The following is a 21641-nucleotide window of genomic DNA, read 5'->3' as shown; positions in this document are numbered from 1 at the left end:
AAAATAGTAAGACACGGGTCTTAACGCGACGTTTATTAATGAGTTACATTATGTACTCCTTTAATATTTTAGTCAAAGTATCAATCAGTCAAAATATCAAAATACAAAAATAGTAAGACAATGCAATTCTGTGTATAAAACACTTTATTTGGAAAAAAACATTCTCCTTCTGGCGCAGTCGGATAGAAACGATAAGAAAACACATTTTCAGTTTTACTTACTAAGTAAATAAATGTTCGCATAGCTCTTAAGAAGCCAATATAATCGCTCCACCGTTCAATTCAATACCCTCGAGATCAAATGTCTAGAAAATATTATCGAATAGCCTCACACACACGCACCACAGCCTCAGTGGAAATGTAATTGAATTATAAAATGTATGTGTGGCTTCGCGCAGAAACCTTTGACGAGTATAAAAATAACACAAGAAATATTCATGCATTTATCGTAAGTTTTTTGTATTGGGTGTTTGGATTTGTATACAGAAAGAGTATTTTTGGAGTAAAAGGAGGTGATATCTTTGTTTCTTTCATAAAAATTAGGAGAGTTTGTTTCAAATACGGAGTTTGTATTAAGTTTAAATAATTTCACAATGATTTTAAGCATTGATAGAAAACGTTTTTTTAGCTTCTAAAAATATATCTAATAGCTTTTAAAATCAAAACACCTAGACATTATAGTTAATTAGACACCAAAAAACATCAATATACAACAGTAAAATTCTGACATCGTGTATCAGTAGTAATATTGAAAATCCAAAAACTAGACAGTTTAAACTAAACTTACCTCAGGGTTGATCGTAGGCGGCATCACAATCTTCTTCTGCGGCGGCGACCGCAGCACCACATTTTCATCCCGTATTATGATCTGCGGCTCCATCGCCAGCAGTTTCTTCTTACATTCCTGCATTTGCAGGCATTCCTTGTCTTTCCTCGACAACACGGATTCCGAGGAAGCGTGCTTCGATGAACAAACCGACGCATTCTTGCTCGAAAGTTTTAAACTGTCTATCGAAGCTGTCATTTTAGAATTCTCCTTGCCATTCGACGACGCCATCTTCGTATCGGACAAGTTACAATAAATTAGTTTACGAAGTTTTCAGGCGTCGCGCAGGGTACGGTGCTCGGCCCAAAAGTTTCCCTCCATTTTATTGATGGAATCTTCGAGATTGTTTTGAGGTTTTTATATTGCATTGTTTATTCATTTTCTGTGAAAAGTTCCGTGTAAAATCAAGTGTTTGGAAAATTGGATGGATGTTGGAAAGAAATAAGAATTCCGAACAACAAATGAGTGAGGAAAGTTAGAAGTGTTTGGCAAATTGTTTAGACGTAATATAAATTATTGCTAATGATATGAATGAAGGGACTAATGATCTATAAATGATTTTTTTCTATAAACACACTGGCCTCTTATTTTTGTATTATGACGAATTGAATTTGAATTTGAATAATCAAAATTCTTAAAATTATGTTTTAGGGTTTAAATATTAATCATATTGAAACCATAGCTCATTAGTCATATTTAGTGCCTATAGCGGCATAAAAACCCGCGGTTTACTGCAGTAGGTACGCTTACGACGATTGGTCAGGCGGTGTGTAAGAAAAATTACTTAAAAAATCAAACCTTCCCTGACATTGTAACAATCCAAAGACTTGTGTGATTGGGGCCACTTAAAAGGCAATATTTCATTGTAGATGGCGCCGGACAAAAAGTTTGGACACCCGTGATAGATTGGCCGCCGATGTGTGATGACGCAGCTTTTGCTCTGAGGTGAATGACAAAATGTCAGCTTTAAATGACATTGCTTGAGCTTTTTTAACAAAGTTGTTGAGAAAAAAATAATATTACGCAACTTTTAGTTTTTTATATTACACATATTTAAATGGGTATTTTCATCATCTTTTAATTTCTCAGCATATCCTATGACTGATAAGTGATAAAGTATTGTAAGATTGCTCTCTGTTACGCCTCTTAAGAACCAAGCCCATAAAACTCTAACGCTCTAACTCCATTTATCTTAAGCTTCTGAATAATACATCATCATCAAAACCGACAGTAAACAACTAGACAGACGCATGTTTGTATCTACTATACAATACATAATATACATCATGCGTAAACTTGTCCGTCCATCACGCAAAGTTTATGCTGAAAGTGAAGCATTCGTGAGCGGTGAACGAATAAGCCGTGTGGTGACGGCAGAGTAGAATACATTTGTCACCAACCCCTACTCTTCCCGCGGGTGTCGTAAGAGGCGACTTAGGGACTACACATCAAACAGAGAATGGGCAGCAGCGCTCTCTGAAAAACATCAATCTTTTAAACTGCGATCTCCAACCCGCCTGCCTAGCGTGGAGATTATGGCAAAACCCTCCACTATAGTGGAGGAGGCTCATAGTCCAGCAGTGGACTGTAAAGGGCTGTTGATGATTGATGATGAACGAATAAGGCATAGAAATATCAAATGATCATAATATTGATCATTTATACATAAACCCACAAAAAAATTATACCAATACTAGCACATTTTTATGTCAGTATGTATAAAAAGTTATCGAGAAGAAAATGTAGATAAGAACATTTTAGTAGGTATATGTATTATGTATGTAGGCTTTGTTTGTTTTAGTAATACAATAATCCATGAAATAAATGAGTAAAAGATTTCAGAATTTTTACATAATATTATGTGAAGCCACTTTATTTTTTCCTAGAATACTAAATATAATTGGTACTCATAAAGTCATGTTTTGTTTGTTAAAAGTAAATAAAATAAATGCTACTTCTAAGCTTTCGTTGCAGTCAGTGATGTAAATAAACATCTCAAAACAATGGTACACTGATGCTGATGGACTGATCATGTAGGCAGCACCAGCATAATAATGATAATGATGAGCAGCAAGATAATGTTTAAGAGCGTTTACGCCGTTTGGCGCAAAAACAGTACTTTTTCAACTCGTTACAATCATTAACCAGTAATACTACAAATATGTTATAGGCATAAATAGTTAGGCAATTTCGTCGTCTAAATAGTTAATTGAGAAAATATTGCGATTAGTTTAGCATTTAAGAATTCTATCAAGATAAGTCCACACAGGTTTTGTAAATTTCCACTTTAGCGTCAGTTTACAAGCTGAAATTTTTATAAAAGTACTGTGAAAACGATTTAACAAACATTTATATCCTATAGCATAGATCCTTGGGCAAATAGTTATCTGAGAAAATTTTTAGATTTAAGCATTTTACAATAAGAAATCACAAATTAAAAGAACGTGAAATACCCAAAAATCAAAGTGATTTTTTCACCAATATTCTTCCTTTATTCAACACAAAAATAGCTTAATATAATAGAAGAATATCTTATCTAAAATATTTACTTTGAAATTTAAAATAATTCATTGTAATTTGTTTTCTATGAGTATTTGAAAAGTACTATAAAACGCCGCGCACGAATCGTTCAAATTCAGTCCGCCTCGAGGCGTTCCAGAGTGAGGTCACGTCGCTCGGTGCTCTGCTGACATGTGTCACGCGTACGTTGATCTTTGACAGGTAGTTGGACTTTTATAGTGTATCCGCAAAATCTTGGTGGTAGATTTTGCGATCACGTGGTAATTAAAATATTTTATTGTTATTTTTCATTACAGTCTATTTTTACTACAAATTCTATTTCAGACGTAATGAAAAATAAAATTAAGTTATTTTTAGCGATGAAACGAAAACGAATGACGTAAATTTGGAACAGCAAGTTATGTATGTATACTAATATTATAAAGAGGAATAATACTAATAATTTATTTGCCATAAATAGGTGGTTACAGAATAGTTAATAGGAATGCTCTGTCAGCAGGGTCCCACCTAGTTGTAGGGAGAACATACACAACATATTACAGTCGGAAAATCTTTGCGGTAGGTACCTCGGATTGTAGTTAGTTGGACAGTGGTCATTTGACGGCCACTTGAATCGTCTCACCCCTAAGCTTTTGGCTACCGCCGGCGCACTAAGCCGGTTGATGCCTAATCTCGGAGGCCCGGCCGCACTGAGTCGCTGACTATACTTTTGCGTCGCGCGTTATATGGTCCTATATGGGGCTCGAGTATGGCACAGTGCTGTGTAGTCGTGGAGCATCCTACTGTTCAAAAAAGCGCAACGCATGATATCACTGAGGCACAGGCTGAGGTAATTCGTGGATACCGCATAGTATCCGCAGTCCGTCTATTCCCGGTTGTGGACACTGACTATGTCCCTACTGAGGATAAATGGGAAAAAAAATATTGTCATTAGTGGCGACGTATAACAATCCTACTAATATTATAAATGCGAAAGTTTGAATGTCTGGATGTTTGTTACTCTTTCACTCAAAAACTACTGAACGGATTTTGTTGAAACTTTACAGTATTATTGTTTATAAACCAGATTAACATAATTATAGGCTATAATTTATGACGATATGTGACAAATAAATTTCAATAAATAAATAAGGTGTCTAAAAAGCGCAATCTATCGTCATTGGTTAAAATCTACAGCGCTGGACAAACTACTGTTTTTGACGTTCGTAAATATTCATGCGGGGAAGCCGTGAAACGCCATCTATCAACATGATATCAAACAACAGATTTTACGAACTAAGGAGTAAAACGAGGTCCACGCGTACGAAGTCGCGGGCGGCCGCTAGTTAAATAAAATTAATAATATTTGTATTCATTTGGTCTTACTTGACTTTTACTTTACGTATGTCATGCACGATTACATTTGCGTCAATATTTGTGTACGTCCCCACTAGGCATAATTGGGATGTATTTTTCTAATTTGTCATAAGTTGTGAGAAAGCCTGTAGCTACTACTGGGAAAGTATGTGTCACCACTGGTGACAATCGATATTATTTATGCCATTTATCCTCAGTGGCGACAAAGCTAGTGTCGACAACCGAGAATAGACGCCAGTTGCGAGGTGACCATAGGTCCCAAGGGGAAATGTACGTGTACGTGCACCACGAGAGGTGGAAACCAAAAGGTAGAGGCTTGAGGATCTAGGCCCTAGAGTGCTGAAGGGTACGCCTGGCCGTCAGCCAAATTATACGTCGCACCATAGAGGCAGTTCTGCCTGTATTAGAGGAGTGGGTGCGACGGCATGATCGCCTCACACAAAGGGCGACCCAGGTTCTACCGGGCCATGGGTGCTTCGGGCCATTCCTCCACCGTATAGGCCGAGAGCCTGTAGATTATTGTCACGTAACACTGCAGTCTTGGCACGTGAGTCACCGCAGCAGACTGACACGCTCCAACAGTGCCCAGCCTAAGCGAACGAGCGGCGGTTGGAAATGACCTCTCCCTACGAATCGGGAAGAGGCGTAAAATAGATAGATAAATTGTTTATTTGTTGTAACACACTTTTTTTAATGCTTTTAACACACACATTATGTATAGTTGCTATTGAAATTCAATTCAATATCGAAATAAAGTTAGTTATTCCAGAAACACACTAGGTGACACCACTGGTATTTTGTTACACAGGTTAGTAATAATTTCAACAGTTGCAACATAACAAAAGTGACAAAACAACATAAGATAAAGATGACTAGCGTTTCAAATAGTTCCCTTCCTCAGAGTGATGTGTGCCGCAGCGATGCAAAAAGCAAAGAGCTCAGTATAAACACTACCCTCAAAAGGGCAGAACACTGATTTTCAGCTTTTGCTAGAGAACGCATGAAGCGTACAGGTACGGAATGAACCCGCTCGCTTTCGGAAACAATATCTACATTAGTATAAAATATATGATGAGACAAATAATCTTATGGTACAGTGTGCTTACTTTCTGTGAAAGTGTTCTTTCACAGAAAGAAGCAGTGGAAAGGGGGAGCGAGAGGCCTCAGCCGACACTCCGGTTATCCGCCGCCGACACCCTGGGCGCAAGAGGACAGCTTATGGTCTCCAACTGTCCCTTCCTAACAGGCCTCGGTCGCTAGACATGGAGGTGTCTGGTGGCGGCTAAGGACGAATGCTACAGGCAACAGCCAATGGCGATGTCCCGCGTTCCCTCATATCACTCATATGGATCATGGCAGAAACAGTCAGGTTTTTAGTGGGTGTAGGGGCTACTGGGTATGAAATGTTATGCATTTTCCGGATAAAAAAAGAATAGTAAACAGGAAAAGTTTGTTTTGAATAGAACCGATTTGAAAAAATCTCTCACCATTAAAATTCAAATTTTTTTCTGCTGAACATAGGCTGTATAAAATATTCTCAAAATAGTAAAAAACCTTTGATAATTTACTATTTGATAAAGAATTTACGTATTCATTATTGATTAGGACTAATGTATACCATTATTTATAATTATGGAGTCGGTGTTGGAAGATTTGAAGATTTTATAGTTTCCTTGAGCTGTCACTTGACAGCCTGGCACACTTTTACGATGGTGGATCAAAATATTTTGGTTTGACTATAGAGCGTGAGAACACGCACACAGTCATAATTATTTTAGTGTGAATAAAAATAGCATCGAAATTACCTAAACTTGACATGCCACGCTAGACGTAAACGCTCTTAACATAAGATTTAACCGCCTCTGTGGTCTAGTGGTAAGACCACCTGCTTCAGACGCAGAGGTTCCGGGTTCGATTCCTAGTGGGGGCAGATTTTTCTGTTCGGTTTGGTTGGTGGTAGGGCTTGTTCTAGTCTGCCTGGCTAGCTACCACCATCTTATCTAAGTCTGTCGCTATGCCAACAATGTTAATAGCATTGATTTGATTGATTTTGGAATTTCTTTATTTGCATAATTGACATAAATACATGTTTAGTTAGTACATGATAACTTAAAAGCTAGTGTTTTTTATATACTTAATAGTACGTCTTTATAAAACATGCAACATAATCATTTATTTTAAATCATAAAAAAGAAACAACACAATAGCTACGTTGAATTTAAACACTTATAAACTAATCGGCTTAAGATGTCGATTTAGCTACATTATAAAGTATCCTACCTAAATTGTTGCTAATTATAAATTAGACAGAACATCATAAAATATAAAATTATTTTTTGCATAGCTTTTATGAAGAAAGGAAGCAAATAAATACAATATGTGGCAATTAGTGGGTAGTGCGCAAATAAAATATCAACACAAACGTATGGTTGCGTTAAGTTATACGGCGAACGCTTCGGCTCAACCGGTCCGGCAGTCGGGTCGCCTGAGTCATCTATACTCGAGGAAATAGTGATGCGGTAAGCGATATCGACAATAACTATCGGCATACCGTAAATTGTGAAGTCGTGTTTTACCGATATTGGATATTAGTAAATTGGAATGATGGGGATTTTTTACTATATAGGTAAAATCTTTTAGATAAATTTAGTACATAATCTTTTATTAGTGGTAATTTAATTTTAGTGTGTAATTTTTTTAGATTAGTTAAAAAGGCAGTGTTATATGAAATTTTAAGGGCTTTGTTTTGGACAGTTTGTATTTTATTGTAGTTAGTGTCCCGAGTGCTGCTCCAGACAGGGGCGGCATATGTGATGCATGGTCGAACTAAGGTTGTGTAAATACGTAATTTGGTTTTAGGGCTTAGGTTACTCTTCCGATTTAAGATAGGGCTAAGTGTTAATAGCATTGTTGTGTTCCGGCAGTTAGAGGTAAGATAGCCAGTTCCTCCGTGGTTAAGGATTCCGGGTGAAGCTCGCTTCCACCTTCGGACTGATCATCACTTACCATCAGGTGAGATACAGGCCAAGAGCTTCCTCGTTGTGGATAAAAAAAAGGTTTGTTTAGATAGGATGCAGGCCGCTAACAACCGGGTGATGTTGAACTCATTGGGAAGGCCTACTTCAGGAGTGGACGTCCTGTGGCTGAAATGGTGATGATGTTTAACATACTACACCTATATAAACATATTATATCATCATCATTTCAGCCATACGACGTCCACTGCTGAACATAGGCCTCCCCCAATGCTTTCCATGTTGATCGATTGGTAGCGGCCCGCGTCCAGCGCTTCCCTAATCCCTACTACCTTTATGATGTCGTCGGTCCACCTTGCGTTTTCCGGTACGCGGCCTCCATTCCAGAACCTTGCTCCCCCATCGGCCGTCAGTTCTGCGTACTATGTGCCCTGCCCATTGCCACTTCAGCTTGCTAATCCGTCGGGCTATGTCAGCGACTTTAGTTCGTTTACGGTTTACATATACTCGTACATACAGGGTATCCCAGAATGGGTGAATCAAACTGCTAGGGGAGGTAGTAGCTCTACTAATGTACTATCCCTAAAAAATATGAAAAAGGCTAGGTCCAAACATTATACTAAATGAAGAAAAAATAGTGGTGTAAGAGCGAATTACTAGACCAGACACCTATCGTTTGAGATTGAAAGATGTTTATCTAGATTGACAGGTGAAACATTACAGAAAATACCTACAACGATAGAGAAAATAAACAAACTGTGTAAGTTTTAAGAAACAAAATTCGAGCGGATTCTTTATGGAAATATTATCAATACAAAATAGATGCGCGTTAAATTCCCAGAGATTTGTTCCCGAATTCATAAGACCTCGTGTACCTTTTTTTTAATCATAAGAATCGTCGTTCGATCTTCTAAGATTCATTGTAAAAAGAGAAACGAAATGTTTCCGTATACATTGAAATCAAGAGCAAGCATTTCAAATGTCAAAATCAAAAATAGTGCCATTCATTCTAAAAATTTAGCAAACTTTAATCTCACAAAAGCTTTTCCAAATCTATTTTTAGCAAAAAAAAAACTACATATTCGTAAATTGAAAAAGCTTAAAAGCTGCAGCAGTGATTGAAGGCTGCAAACAGCAATCTATTTGAAAAGCACCTGTACCGAATACTGACGCGTGATCCAACCAGGCAAGTCGCTACGTCAGTGTAACTAGCTCATAAAGGTGGGAGCACAACTACACCCGATGGAGCTAACTGCGCACCTTTCTGGAATGCGACTCTCTCTCGCGTTCGTACCAGACCGTCGACGTGACGTCACGGTTACCAGGTGCGTAGTTAACCGGGTTGAAAGTCCGTGGCCTGCTAGGTTGGTGGGGCGCCTCTCACCGCGTTCGCTTTATCTGTACCAGAGCGTCGACGTGACGTCACGGCTGCCATGTGTGCAGTTAACTCGACCAGGTTGTAAGTCTTGGCCTGCTAGGTTGGTGAGGCCCAGGGTCCTGTTTAATCAGGGCTGCGAGGAGAAAATCTCCATAAAAACTACTGGTGGAAGGGACTGGTAGTCCCCTTGACGCCGGAGTAGCCTGAGACTGAGGCGCGGACGAATGTCCAAGTTAGGACAATAACTCGTAGCTCCATTTGATTAGCTTCAAAGTCAAAGTCAAAGTCAAAGTCAAAATTTATTTATTTGTTTAGTAGATTAATAAATAGTACTTACAAATCGTCAAATATTTAGCTCTTAAGGAGCCTTTACACGTCTCATAATCTTTTTGCCCTACCAGCGCTTCGAGACCAACATTTGGTAAGTGCTGAAAAGAAGCGCCGCAACAAACTCAGTCTCCAATGGCTTCGGATGACACCGTCGGGGTTTAGTGTAGTATAAGTATTGCATTTCCCGATGCGGAAAAGAAGGCTGGTAGCGGGATTAGTCCAGGGACAAATTCACTCAGTCGTGAGAAATATTGTTAGTTCCCACCACTTTAATCCTGTATGTCCAGAATTTTAGCTAGAATGACATTGAAACCCGAGCCAAACTAACGAAATTGAGCAATCTCAGGGGATAGATACTGTCATGGAACCCGCAAACAATTTAAGTCAGTCAGAAGTCCTAAGACCTAACATGGGAGGCAAACTGGTGTCCATATTGGAATTGTGCCTGAACATTGTAAGAAAAAGAAAAGTCTAATAATACTAAGTATGGAAACTTTGAAAGTACCTAATTAATCTATCTGTAAAAATATTGTGTTTGTGATTTGACAAACTGTATCGGCTCATCGTCTTTGAGTTATGTTCTTGTACATCAGATAAAGAATAACCTTCACAATGATACTAAAAAATTATGAAAGAAAAGTTACTCAAAATACTTCCAAAATTCCAGCGACTAAAATAATGTAACATGTCCACTAATAAAATTTTCATAGTGTACACCCCGCGCTACTTTCATAATGCTCACACATCCGGGAAATGAAGTTATCTGCTGAAAAGATTTTTTCACCGCTTATCCGGTTTCCGTAGATATCGCAAATGGATTTGTTTGGTACATATAAACATATACGACGATTTGGGTGTAGTTAGGATTTTTCGGATATTTGAATATATTTTAAGGATTTAGGATACAAATCCAAAATCCTTAAAATATAGTACGAAGCGTTTTTGAAAGAATGATATTTCGGGGAGTTTTTGAGCTACAGAATTAATAATTCTTTGTCAATCTCTAAAACACCAAAATAAAAGTTTCATCATGTCTATTATGAATTAAACCTTTAAGGAGCTTATATGGGAAGGCCTATGATCTGAGGCTCATAGGCGATTATCACACTGCACCGCGCTCCGCCGCGGTACGCGGGACGACAGATTTAATCATTATAATATGCCAGTACCTCAGTTTGTTTAAAAAACATGCGCGGCACAACACACTGACAACGCGTTTGCGCGTATTTTGTGTCTCTACAAAAAGTTCGTATTTTGTATTTCGTGAATCTGATATTACCTATGCGAATAAAGGGACGTCCTTACATTAAAGGTGCGGCCAAACCAACTGATCAATGCATTTAAGTTTAGTCGCCATTGCTGCACGCCGGCTGATCGCGTGTGGTCGCGTTGGTTTGGCCGAACCGTAAGTAGCGGAAGAAACGATGTGATAAAGATTTCGAATCTGAATCTACACTGTCTAAACAATACATTGTCTTATCTTTTAACACAAGTGTTTCATACAATCGTCATCACATCATAACATCCTTTCGTTGCAATATAGTACCTATTACAATTACGTTAGATGCCAGTATTTAGGTTGACATGCCGCCGTTTGTACTAAACTTTATAGCTCGTTTACTGCTTTTAATGTGGAAGTAAGTTATGCCATAAAACACAATCTCTGTCTTAATTTAATTTTATGGTTTCTTCAGATTGTTCTAATGTGAATTTTATTTTGATGTAATTTTACGTGTTGTAATTATTATAATGAATCGAATATCGGTGTTTCTTACGCGTTAAAATAGTAAGACACAGTTATGCTCGAAATATTTCTTGCGGTCGACTGCAAGGTAGAGTTTAGAAGGGTGAAATAAAACATTTTAGCAGCAACAATACTACCACGTTACGACCGACCGAAGCGTGTGAGTACCTATATTTATAGGTAGATAGATAGTCAGTGTTCTTGGCGCGAATAGGTACATTTTAAAATAAGTTCAGTGGGCTAATTCAAATGCATTTGTCGAGAGTAGAAATCGTCTGTCAAATAATTTTCTAGTAATCAATTTTGAACTGATTGTCAAGGTAATACAGTTGAAAATTGAATATCAAAGCCAGACTACGCCTAATGTCAGATCAGCCGATGGTAGATGCCAAATTTCCAATATCGCGTACGAAGACGGAGAACTTTGTCAATATAGTGGTACATAAGGGTCATAATTAGTGGATGCCGACGATTTTCGCGCTGTCATCTCAACGACTGCCCACCCTTGTCGTTAGAGCAGTCGACTGGATAGAAAGCATGGAAATAACATGGTGATTGATAAACTAGGTGCAAATAAACATATTTTATAAACACAGAATGCTTTTTGCTTAAATTTGAACATAAATTTACCATAATATAACTTATTACACTTATGTCTGGATTTGTAAGCAGAAATATGGATAGGTACCTACTGGATGGAGTGGATGACATAGTGGATGGAGTGTTTTGTAAAACTGCAAAAAAACTTTACCACTAGCTGCTACTAACTGTAACTTACACAAACTTCTGCCGTTCACCGCTAGGGGCGCTGTGCAATCTGCCATACATTTTGTACGCACTTGGTAAGGTTAAACTTATGGTAGAGCTACAGAACTTTCATATAATAAATAATCATGCGCAAAAATTAGTCTGTTTGGGCCCGCCATACACGGACAGTTCGAGCAATTAGCCAGTGGTCAACATAAAGGCACGGACCGCTTTTGCAGCCAGTCAACAGCTTGAATCTACCATTGATAGGTAACTGCTGGAGTAGTTGGTAGTGAAACTGCTCAACAGGTCACAATTTCATTTTCATTCAAATCAGTAGCAACATTGATTTTGAGGAAGAGGAACCACTGCTACTTTGTAATATTTGCTCGAGCAGTCAGTATAAAATATACCTGGCAACTGAAATTTCACCGTGCCGAAGTAGTCACAACTGCTCGAGCAGTACCGTGTATGTGTGTATGTGGAAATCAGTTGCAGCTAGAAGCTGTCGTAATTGTGTAAGAGTGCCTAAAATGATTTGTGTCTTAGTTTTACTGCTATAAATTTATACTACCCATACCAATATTATAAATGCAAAAGGAATCTGTCTGTCTTGCTTTCAACCGATTTTGATGAAATTTGGCATAGAGATAGTTTAACTCCCGGGAAAGGACATAGATAGTTTTTATCCCGGTTTTTGAAACAGGGACGCGCACGGTAATGTATTTCGGTGACAGACAAAATTCCACGCGGGCGAAGCCGCGGGCGGAAAGCTAGTATAAGTATTATAACCCATGCTTAGAAAGGCACGATAAATGTTGGTCTGGGCTAATATCTCTTTTCGTCATTTTCAAAGGCTTTACAACAGTTTTTAACTGTATTATCACATTGTAACACCTATATTACTATTATGGAAGCAATAAACGTATTGAGTATTGAGTATTTGATAAAATCTAACATTAAGATTGACCCCTTCCCTCGCACACCCACATCTCTCCACCTAGATTAAATTATTGTCATTATTTACTGTGTTCATTTGATTTGGTGCATAATCTGAAAACCATTTAAAGATTTAACCATTTACAATGAAAATAATTAGCTCGAATTCGTATAGTTTTTTTTATTTGTCATTTTTGACAATTAGTGTAATGTTTTAAATAAGACCGAAAATGATACGATTTTCTTTATGGTTTTTGTATTAGTTTGTTTTTAAAATTCACTTTATAGTAAATTACAGATAAATCCAGATTTAATCACAGTGTTATTTATTAAACTAGCTGTGCCCGCGACTTCGTCCGCGTGGAATAATGACTTTGGGTAGGCACTTTTAATAATTTAGTCTAATTATTTTACAAATAGCTTTTGCCCGCGACTTCGTCCGTGGAGAAGTCGAAAACGTTCTCATACGATTATTTTTAAATGTTTTAACGTTATCTAAATGTTTAAATACTTTTAAAATATAAAAATCAGGTTAAATAAACATGAAAATATTTTTTTCTTATATTTTATGAATATGCAGCTCGGCCTTTGATCCGGTGAAAGTTACTCGGTGGTATTATTTTTTTACAACGAAATCGAAAACTACACCTACCGCAGTATTATTGGTAAACTTTTTTTTTATATTTTCCTACGGGTGCTAGAATCACCAAGCTTCCAGCATGCCACTGGCCGTGGGAGAAGGAGCTTTTCCTCAAGACTACTCCCACTACCTCAAGGGCCTCCGCCAAAACTCTCGCGCGAAAATGAGTTTATGTATACAGCGCAAGCAGGTGCCCGCGGCATGACTTTCATGCATTACTATGCATTGTTGGGCGAGCGCACGCAGCGGGCACCCACTCCGAGGTTAAGTGGAGGCCCCTAGAGTATGGTAGTCGTTAACATGACGTCATGATTGTAAAAAAATGCACTAATGAGTAATTAATATCAACTTTGAAGCAAATCACCACTAAAATAACTTTCTACCCCTTTTTAACATAGTTAGGGGGTGCATTTCACTAAAATACGAAACACGTCTTCCATTAATTCTGTTATAGAATGCTTATGCAAAATTTTAAGTAGATTGGACGAAGGAATCTCGTTATTTCATACAAACTTTGCCCCTCCTTTTTACCTCCTTAGGGGTAGAATTTTGGAAAATCCTTTCTTATCAGATGCTTACGTCATACAAAGAACACACCGTCCAAGTTTCAGGTCTTTACTATCAGCGGTTTAGGCTGTGCATTGATCCATCAGTAGCGCGCGTAGTACCTACTTGATCATTATTTTGCTGCGATGTGATTTTAAAACTGGGATATCTCCTAAGATATTTATTGAAATCGAATGGTGTAAAGGGCAAGAATGTTTAAAATTAAATACTTGTGGTGAATAATTTATTTATTTGGATAAGGATTAATATCATGTTTATAAAAACACCTTCGCAAATAATGCATTATTTTAAAACAGATTTTTTTTGCATAAAAATGGTTACTATGAGCCAACCTTAAAAGATAGACATATGCTACCGCGGACTTTTTTAAAGAGCTTTTAAAGGGGAACAATCCTGTCATACATGATTTTTGCGAAACTTTAACCGTTTACGCAGCATCAGCTCTCAAAAGGTAAAAATTCATTGATTTGAAATATTCTTGATTGGTGCTCCGCTCCTATTGGTCTTAGCGTGATGATAAATAGCCTAAAGCCTTCAGGAACTAACGGGCTATCCAACACAAAAATAATTTTTCAAATCGGTCCAGTAGTTCCTGAGATTAGCGCGTTCAACCAAACAAACAAACAAACAAACAAACTCTTCAGCTTTATAATATTAAGTATAGATTATAAATGTCTTCATTAAAGTAAATATATTATGTAATTTTAACAGAGGGACTTATATTAGGCTGTCTTTACATAACTAAATTATTATTAGAGATGGGCCGACTAGTCGCCGACTAGTCGGGAAAGCCGACTATTCGGCATCATTTGTAGTCGGCCGACTAGTGACGACTATTCGGCAAAATATGCCGATTATAATCGGCGCATTACAAAATTAAATATGTGAATGAAATAAACTCATAATCACCAAGATGATTATGAGGTAGACCAAGTGCGTTTATCTAAACCACTTTTGACTGCAAGTCTAATTCATACAAAGCTAACATTAGTTAAAATTACCAGGAAATCATCAAAAATGTGTAAAGTTTATGTAATTTAATTTGTCCAAAATTATGACACTTTTTTTTCGGGGAAAAAATGCTTGGAATTGCATAACTATCCTGCGGGGAAGTGGTAGATTATGTGGGGCTCCTCTCATCGGAAGGATGAGGAATACCCACATAAATAACCACTGAGATCGCGATTGCCTTAGTGTGAAGAACTATGGGAATCCAGACAAAGCCATCAACTATCACAGTCCGTCCCGGCAATTGCCCACTTGTATGGCAGGCCCTGCCTATCCGACGGTGGTGGTAGTCCGTGCTATGCAGGCGGGGGTAGGTACCCCCACGCCCCCAGCTCGCTGACCATCACCGTGGAGGGTGGAGAGGAATCAGTGGGCCTAGTATGCGTGCCGCGATAAGCGCAATTTTGCCCATACATTTTGACGTCGATAAGTAAGAATAATATCACGGCACGCATCCTAGCCCAGCAGGAGGCGATCATATTGTCACCTCTGACCCCTCCACCGTCGAAAATTATGACATCTAGACCTTAGGTACTGTTAGATGATTGTCATGTTGCTTTTTATTTATTCTCATATTAAAGAAATCTCATTTCTCAAAAAGTTATATTTATCTCTTTAGAAATCTAGATATTCATATTTCTTTGAGAAAATCTAGATAATTTATTCTTCGGACAAGTAGGTATTAGAATGATCGGCATTGCCGATTAGTCGGCCGACTAATCGGCAATTTGAAAACCGATTAGTCGGCTAGTCGGTTAGTCGGCAAAGACCATAGTCGGCCCATCACTAATTATTATTTTATAGCTCTAATGTAAACTTTCATCAATCATTCCTCCCTCCAATCCAATGACATATAAAAACATCTTAAAGATGACCTAAACTCTATGCCTAAACTGAACTGTCCCACCAAACTCATTGATAAGGGGGCGCTACCGTCGTTCAACTATATAGTTTCCAACATGGCAAAAAATCGGAACCAGCGATCCGGTATTGACGGTGGCGCCCCGCTGCCAATGTCAAGGTTTTATTTCTATCATATTTTTTTTACCACCAAAACTGTCAGATGCTATTTTTCAAATAGCCCTATCCTACTATTTGATACAAAATCTAACGAAATGAATACTTTACATTTCTTGTGGGCTGCCCACAGGGAAGAATTGCGGAGAAGGCGGAAAATGCGAGAATTAGCCAGAATATATGAAGAAAATTTTGAAGACATGCCAGAGCTTCTGTTCAGGCAACGTTACAGGCTTAACAAAGGCCAATTTCAGGAGCTTTGTCATATATTGAAACAGGAAACCTCTTTGCGGGGAAATACAATAATTTCTCTGGAATCCAAGGTTTAATATCTTACATAATATTATTTAAATGCGAAAGTGTGTGTGAATGTATGTTTATGCGAGTATAAAGATAAAGATACATTTATTTGTTCAAACATGTGTAGGTACCTACATAAGGTGTTAAGTCAGCATTTAAAATGGTATCAACATGTCTTACCTTTGCGGTGTACAAATTAAAATTAAACAAATTAAAATTAAATTAAAAGAGTATTATGAATGTTACTCTTTCACGCAAAAACTACTGAAGGGATTTTGTTGAAACTTTATAGTATTATTGTATAAACGTCATAATAACATCCTACTAATATTATAAATGCGAAAGTTTGGATGTCTGGATATCCGTATGGATGTTTGAGTTTGTTACTCTTTCACGCAAAAACTACTGAACGGATTTTAATGAAACCATACAGTATTATTTTTTATAACACAGAATAACATTATAGGCTATAGGGGTAAAACAGGATCCACGCATACAAAGTCGCGGGCGGCCGCTAGTGCCCAATATATTGTTTGGATAAATTATCTATCAAATTATTATCTTCTTAGTTTCTTCTCCCTTTTCTTTATTTTAAGAAATGCTGTCAAAATATCTGATTACTTAACTAAAACTTGTAATATTGTTTAAGATGAGCTGCCTGCAGGATCTGTTGCAACAGCCACTTTTCTGGAGCATTTTAACAATTTATTTGATTTACTTAATGCGCATGCATTCACCAGACTGGCAAGAAGGGAAGCAATCAGTGTGTATAATATTAATTAAAAGATTTTGTTTAATAGAGAACAGAAGGTTCTCCACTGAATCTGCCTAGTAAAGGCTGCCAAAAAAAAATAAAAATATTAAAAAATTCATACCTCCTTGTTTTATTGAAGCAGCTCTATAATGTACATTTGTTTAGTTTTGAGCAAGTTAGAGCAGTTAAGCCATAAAATTTGTTTCTTCATAACTTCTTGCTTTAAATTAAATGAATGAATGAATAAATAAAACTTGAGTAATTGTGAAAGAACTGCGCTGCCCAGACAGTAGATTTATTAAATTAGTTATAGCTTTCGATGTTTAGGTTTCACAAATTGAATACCTTACTATGAAGTTTTCACAGTTATATCCTAAATCCTCTCAAAATTTGGTTGTGTTGGATGAGTTTTTTGAAAAGATCACTCTGTCCAGGGATATCCGTAACCGAAACTTTCGGTTATCAGAAACCGTAACCGATTTAAAAGTTTCGGATGTAGGCAGTTTTAATTGTTTTTGTATAGCATTATATGTAAAGGCAAAACAGTATGATTTACCTTTATAATGCCATCTAGTATAAATTTATATTATTTATTCGATGTAAAGTGTGCGGCCATGAATGAACCGAAAAAAATATCCGTAACCGAAACCGGTATAATATTATTCCTATATCCGTAACCGTATCCATAACCGAAACTACATAATATCCATAACAGCCCTAAGTAACTCAGTCCACACGCACATGGCTCAAGGGTATAGGTATTTACAGCTTAATTAGGTACTATCCATTCGCTTTAAGTTTGCCGCTGGCGATATGACGTCACTCGAAGGGAAACGTCTATAACTTTAACAAACTATATTTAGAATGTTTTTTATTTATTAATATTGATAAGAATTGTGTATTTGCATAAAATAAGACACATTAATTGCGTTTAATCACTAACCGATTGCCTTGAATCGCGGTTGGGGGAGGGGACGCGCGTTTAGTTATGGAGTAGTGTCGATGGGAATGAAGATATTGTATGGTCCTTATAAATAACCCATTACCCAGGACACTACTGGCTTGGTAGTGTAGAAGGGAAAAAATATTCCCCACGACACCAGACACGTGTACATAGGTACGAGTAGTACCTATGGCATGCTATGCTAATAATAATTATTATTGTCTTTGCAACACGTCTAGCATAAATATGTAGGGTATACCTACTAGGTAAAAATAGGTGATTTATTGTAGGGCTTTTGTTCACACGGAAAAAATGACAAAGTTTTTAGTTAGGTACTTATCAAATAGGTAGTAGTAACATATATGTAGAAAACAGGAACTTAGATGCCAACGAAAGAAAATAGGCTATCAAATGTTGTTTTGGGGACTTACCTTTATAAAAATATCACATTTAAAAATTCATACCATTTGTTGTTATTTAAAAAACAATGTCAATTTTGACGATTAACTGAAAGTCTATTATCTATGAATATAGTAGCGATATATGGTATCCAGCGGCAATGGCAGTGCAAAATTTTGACAATGACTGTAGTTATCATACTTCGAGTTTGTCCATGGAGACGGCAAAAGTCCTTTAGTTGGCCATAAAGTAAACTTAACGAAAAATGTTACTTAATTGATACCGAGGCGCAACCTGGAAGCATTGCTAAGTGTGCTCCTCGTTACTTGTTCATCGTTCGTCATCGTTATTGTTCGTAAAAACCGGGTCGCGGCAGGCAAATAATAAAATTAGTCTTATGTCTTCTCCCTTATTAACTTCGATGGATAAATAGCTAAACCTCCTTGCGCGTAACTGACGTTTGTTGGAAAACCGATTTTTTCAGGCCATCGGATTTTAATTTCAAAAGTCATTGACCAATCCCAGTTCATATAATAACTATTATGACGTTTTCTATTGGCCAAAAGATTTAACTCTCTAAAAATCCGCGTGCAACCATATCCTGCTTAAATATTGTGCACTTTATTGAGCACAGATTAAACAAGCTAAATGACAAATAGAATAGATTGAAATGACAGATTGCACTTGAATTACCCTACAGTTTATTTAACTTTCGCGGGATACCAAAATCGTCTTCGCGGTCGACCACTTGGCCATCACTGCTTTAGTGGTTGCCGAATAAAATTCACAAAGTACAAAAAAAATATGTTTCCCAAAAACCTATATTTAATTACGTCATAATGAAATCATAAAACAAGGCAGTAACTATTTGTTTGAATAATAAATAAGTTAATAACGCCCACTTATTAAATTGCTGAGGTAACCATATTTTGTTCCTAATTCCTAATAACAATATTGTGTTCAAATTTTGATTTCAAGTTTGTTATCGAACCTTAGACCGTGCTTAGACCCACGTCAAACTCCAATTCCACTAACCTAATAATAACAAAATATCATACTGTAATATATTATATATAGGTACTTCACCTACCCACATAACTTGATAACCCAAGGAATAATTAGTTATTGGACCAGTACTTACTAAAGCATCGTTTACATAAATAATTTAAATATGGGCTACAATGCTTCGCGGTTGTAGGTTCGACTCTCAATGAGGACTTTCTTACTAATATAATATTATAAATGCGAAAGTTTGGATGTCTGGATGTTTGTTACTTAGGGTTTCTGCTCGAGCCTTCTCGAACTCGAGAAAACTCGAGAAATTTGGCTTCACTCGAGACGAGAAAAAAATTACCGGAGCTCGAGAATTCTCGAGTTTCGATTTTGAAGCTTTAATAGTCTTGAAAGCCTGTTTTCTTAGACAAAAGTAAGTTTTTAATTATTTAATAGGATAACGTTGCTTTTAGACTGGCCTAGTCTTCCTTTTTTAACTGATTTGATTTGCAATTAATGATCTCAATCGAAACTAAGTAATAATGTTTACCTACGAGTATGCTAACCTATTTATTATGTATGTTTTAACTCTGACTGATTTAAAGACCGAAACATTTGTTAACTGTCTGTTAGGTTAGGTACTCGTGCCTCCTCGTAATGTTTATTCAAGTCGTTATCCTAAAGAAATTTAAAAAAATATTAAAAAGTGTTTTTTTGTTTATAAAAAAAAACTATTTATCGTAATTTTGCTATTTGGACTTGTGTCCTTTGGAAAACAAGTGATTCAATTGTAGCTCCAGATTTTTTATTGTTATTTATCCTTAAAGTACACGCGACTTTATGACTTTTGTTCCTTTAGTTAATAACAAAGTTATAATTATTAGTTAATATTAATTATGAAAGAAGATTATTTTCATTTTTTGTTTGTTTTCTTACCAAAATAAGTGGTACTAAATTCTAATATTGATTGTTGTGCATTAAAGTAGGTATTAGATTAAAAAACCTGTGTTTTTATTAAATTTCAACCGATTTCAACAGTTTTAATTTAAAGACTCGAGACCCGAGAAAACTCGAGACTTTCGCCTCGAGAATTCCCGAAACTCGAGAAAAAAAATAGGTCGAGAAATCAGAAACCCTATTGTTACTCTTTCACGCAATAACTACTGAACGGATTTTGATGAAACTTTACAGTATTATAGTTTATAACCCAGAATAACATATTATTATAGGCTATAATTTATGACGATCTGTGACAAACTAAATTTCACGCTGGTGAAGCCGCGGGAAAAGCCTGTTTAAAATAAATGTACCTATGTATTAAGTAGGTATGTTTTCAGTCATCTAGGAAAGTGCGTTTAAAAGTAGGTATTCAGAAAGTTTGGATACTGATTAATTATTTTTCCTTGACAGTGAATAATCTAACTTATTCTGAGTTACTCTCATTTAATTTTAGTTTGAAACGTAGCATGCCTTATCTCTCTACATAATTATATTGAAGGTAGTTAGATGTAAAGATCTTAATTGACTGTATGACGCCACAAAAATAATTAAGTACCCACCATGTAAAAAGCTTAGGCATAATTATAAAACGAAAAGGACACGAAAACGAAAAATGAATATGAAGATAGAAATGATTGTGATAAAAATGTTAAATAATTACCATTTTCCAAACAACTTGCGTTCATAAGTTATTATTATTTTAGCATTATTGTCACTACAGAACAACACTTTTTATCATAATTACACTAAACACCAAAAGCTTCTAAATGCTTATTTTTTGTTTGCCTACCGACAACTTTTAACACTTTTTATAATATCTGTTACACAAATAAAGCTTAATATTTTACGTCTCTAAACACCGAAAGCTTCTATTTTTTATATATTTATTTTTTATTCTCGATAAACCTTTAAAACTTAATTACCCACGCAATTTTATTTACAAACAACATCAATTTTTTCAACAAATTATCTGATCATTATCAGTTTTTATTTAAATTTTCGTTTTACAACGTCACACTATCCATCGTTACACACAATCACTTTATTTTCACAGCAGATCCTTCACACTTGGATTTACATTATGTTTTCACAACTATATAGATCGTGAATGCGCGAAGAGATGCGCAGTACACAGTCACACGCCCGCCTCGGCCGGGCCCCGGCGACGAACTGGCGGGTACCAAGCTATAGCTCGTATAATGGAGGT

At 36.6% G+C, this 21641-nt stretch overlaps 1 protein-coding gene and 1 long non-coding RNA gene across 2 annotated transcripts in view; one reads left to right on the top strand and one right to left on the bottom strand.

Moving 5' to 3' along the window:
• LOC135083003 (venom dipeptidyl peptidase 4-like) overlaps nt 1-21347 on the bottom strand; it is a 301931-nt gene extending 280584 nt beyond the window's left edge. Inside the window, exons 1-2 of the mRNA XM_063977765.1 lie at nt 21096-21347; nt 787-1207 (exon numbers count right to left, since the gene is read on the bottom strand). Of these exons, the coding sequence (XP_063833835.1) occupies nt 787-1056 (270 nt within the window). The 5' untranslated portion in view covers nt 1057-1207; nt 21096-21347. The remainder of the gene's footprint in view (nt 1-786; nt 1208-21095) is intronic.
• On the top strand, nt 15831-17220 carry LOC135082747 (uncharacterized). Its single transcript, XR_010259473.1, has 2 exons — nt 15831-16369; nt 16996-17220. It is a non-coding gene; the product is annotated as an uncharacterized LOC135082747 (long non-coding RNA).
• Nucleotides 21348-21641: the final 294 nt, after the last annotated feature.

Source organism: Ostrinia nubilalis, chromosome 22, assembly GCF_963855985.1.
Source record: "Ostrinia nubilalis chromosome 22, ilOstNubi1.1, whole genome shotgun sequence".
Lineage (NCBI taxonomy): Eukaryota > Metazoa > Arthropoda > Insecta > Lepidoptera > Crambidae > Ostrinia > Ostrinia nubilalis.
This window is presented reverse-complemented; position numbering and strand designations above follow the sequence as displayed.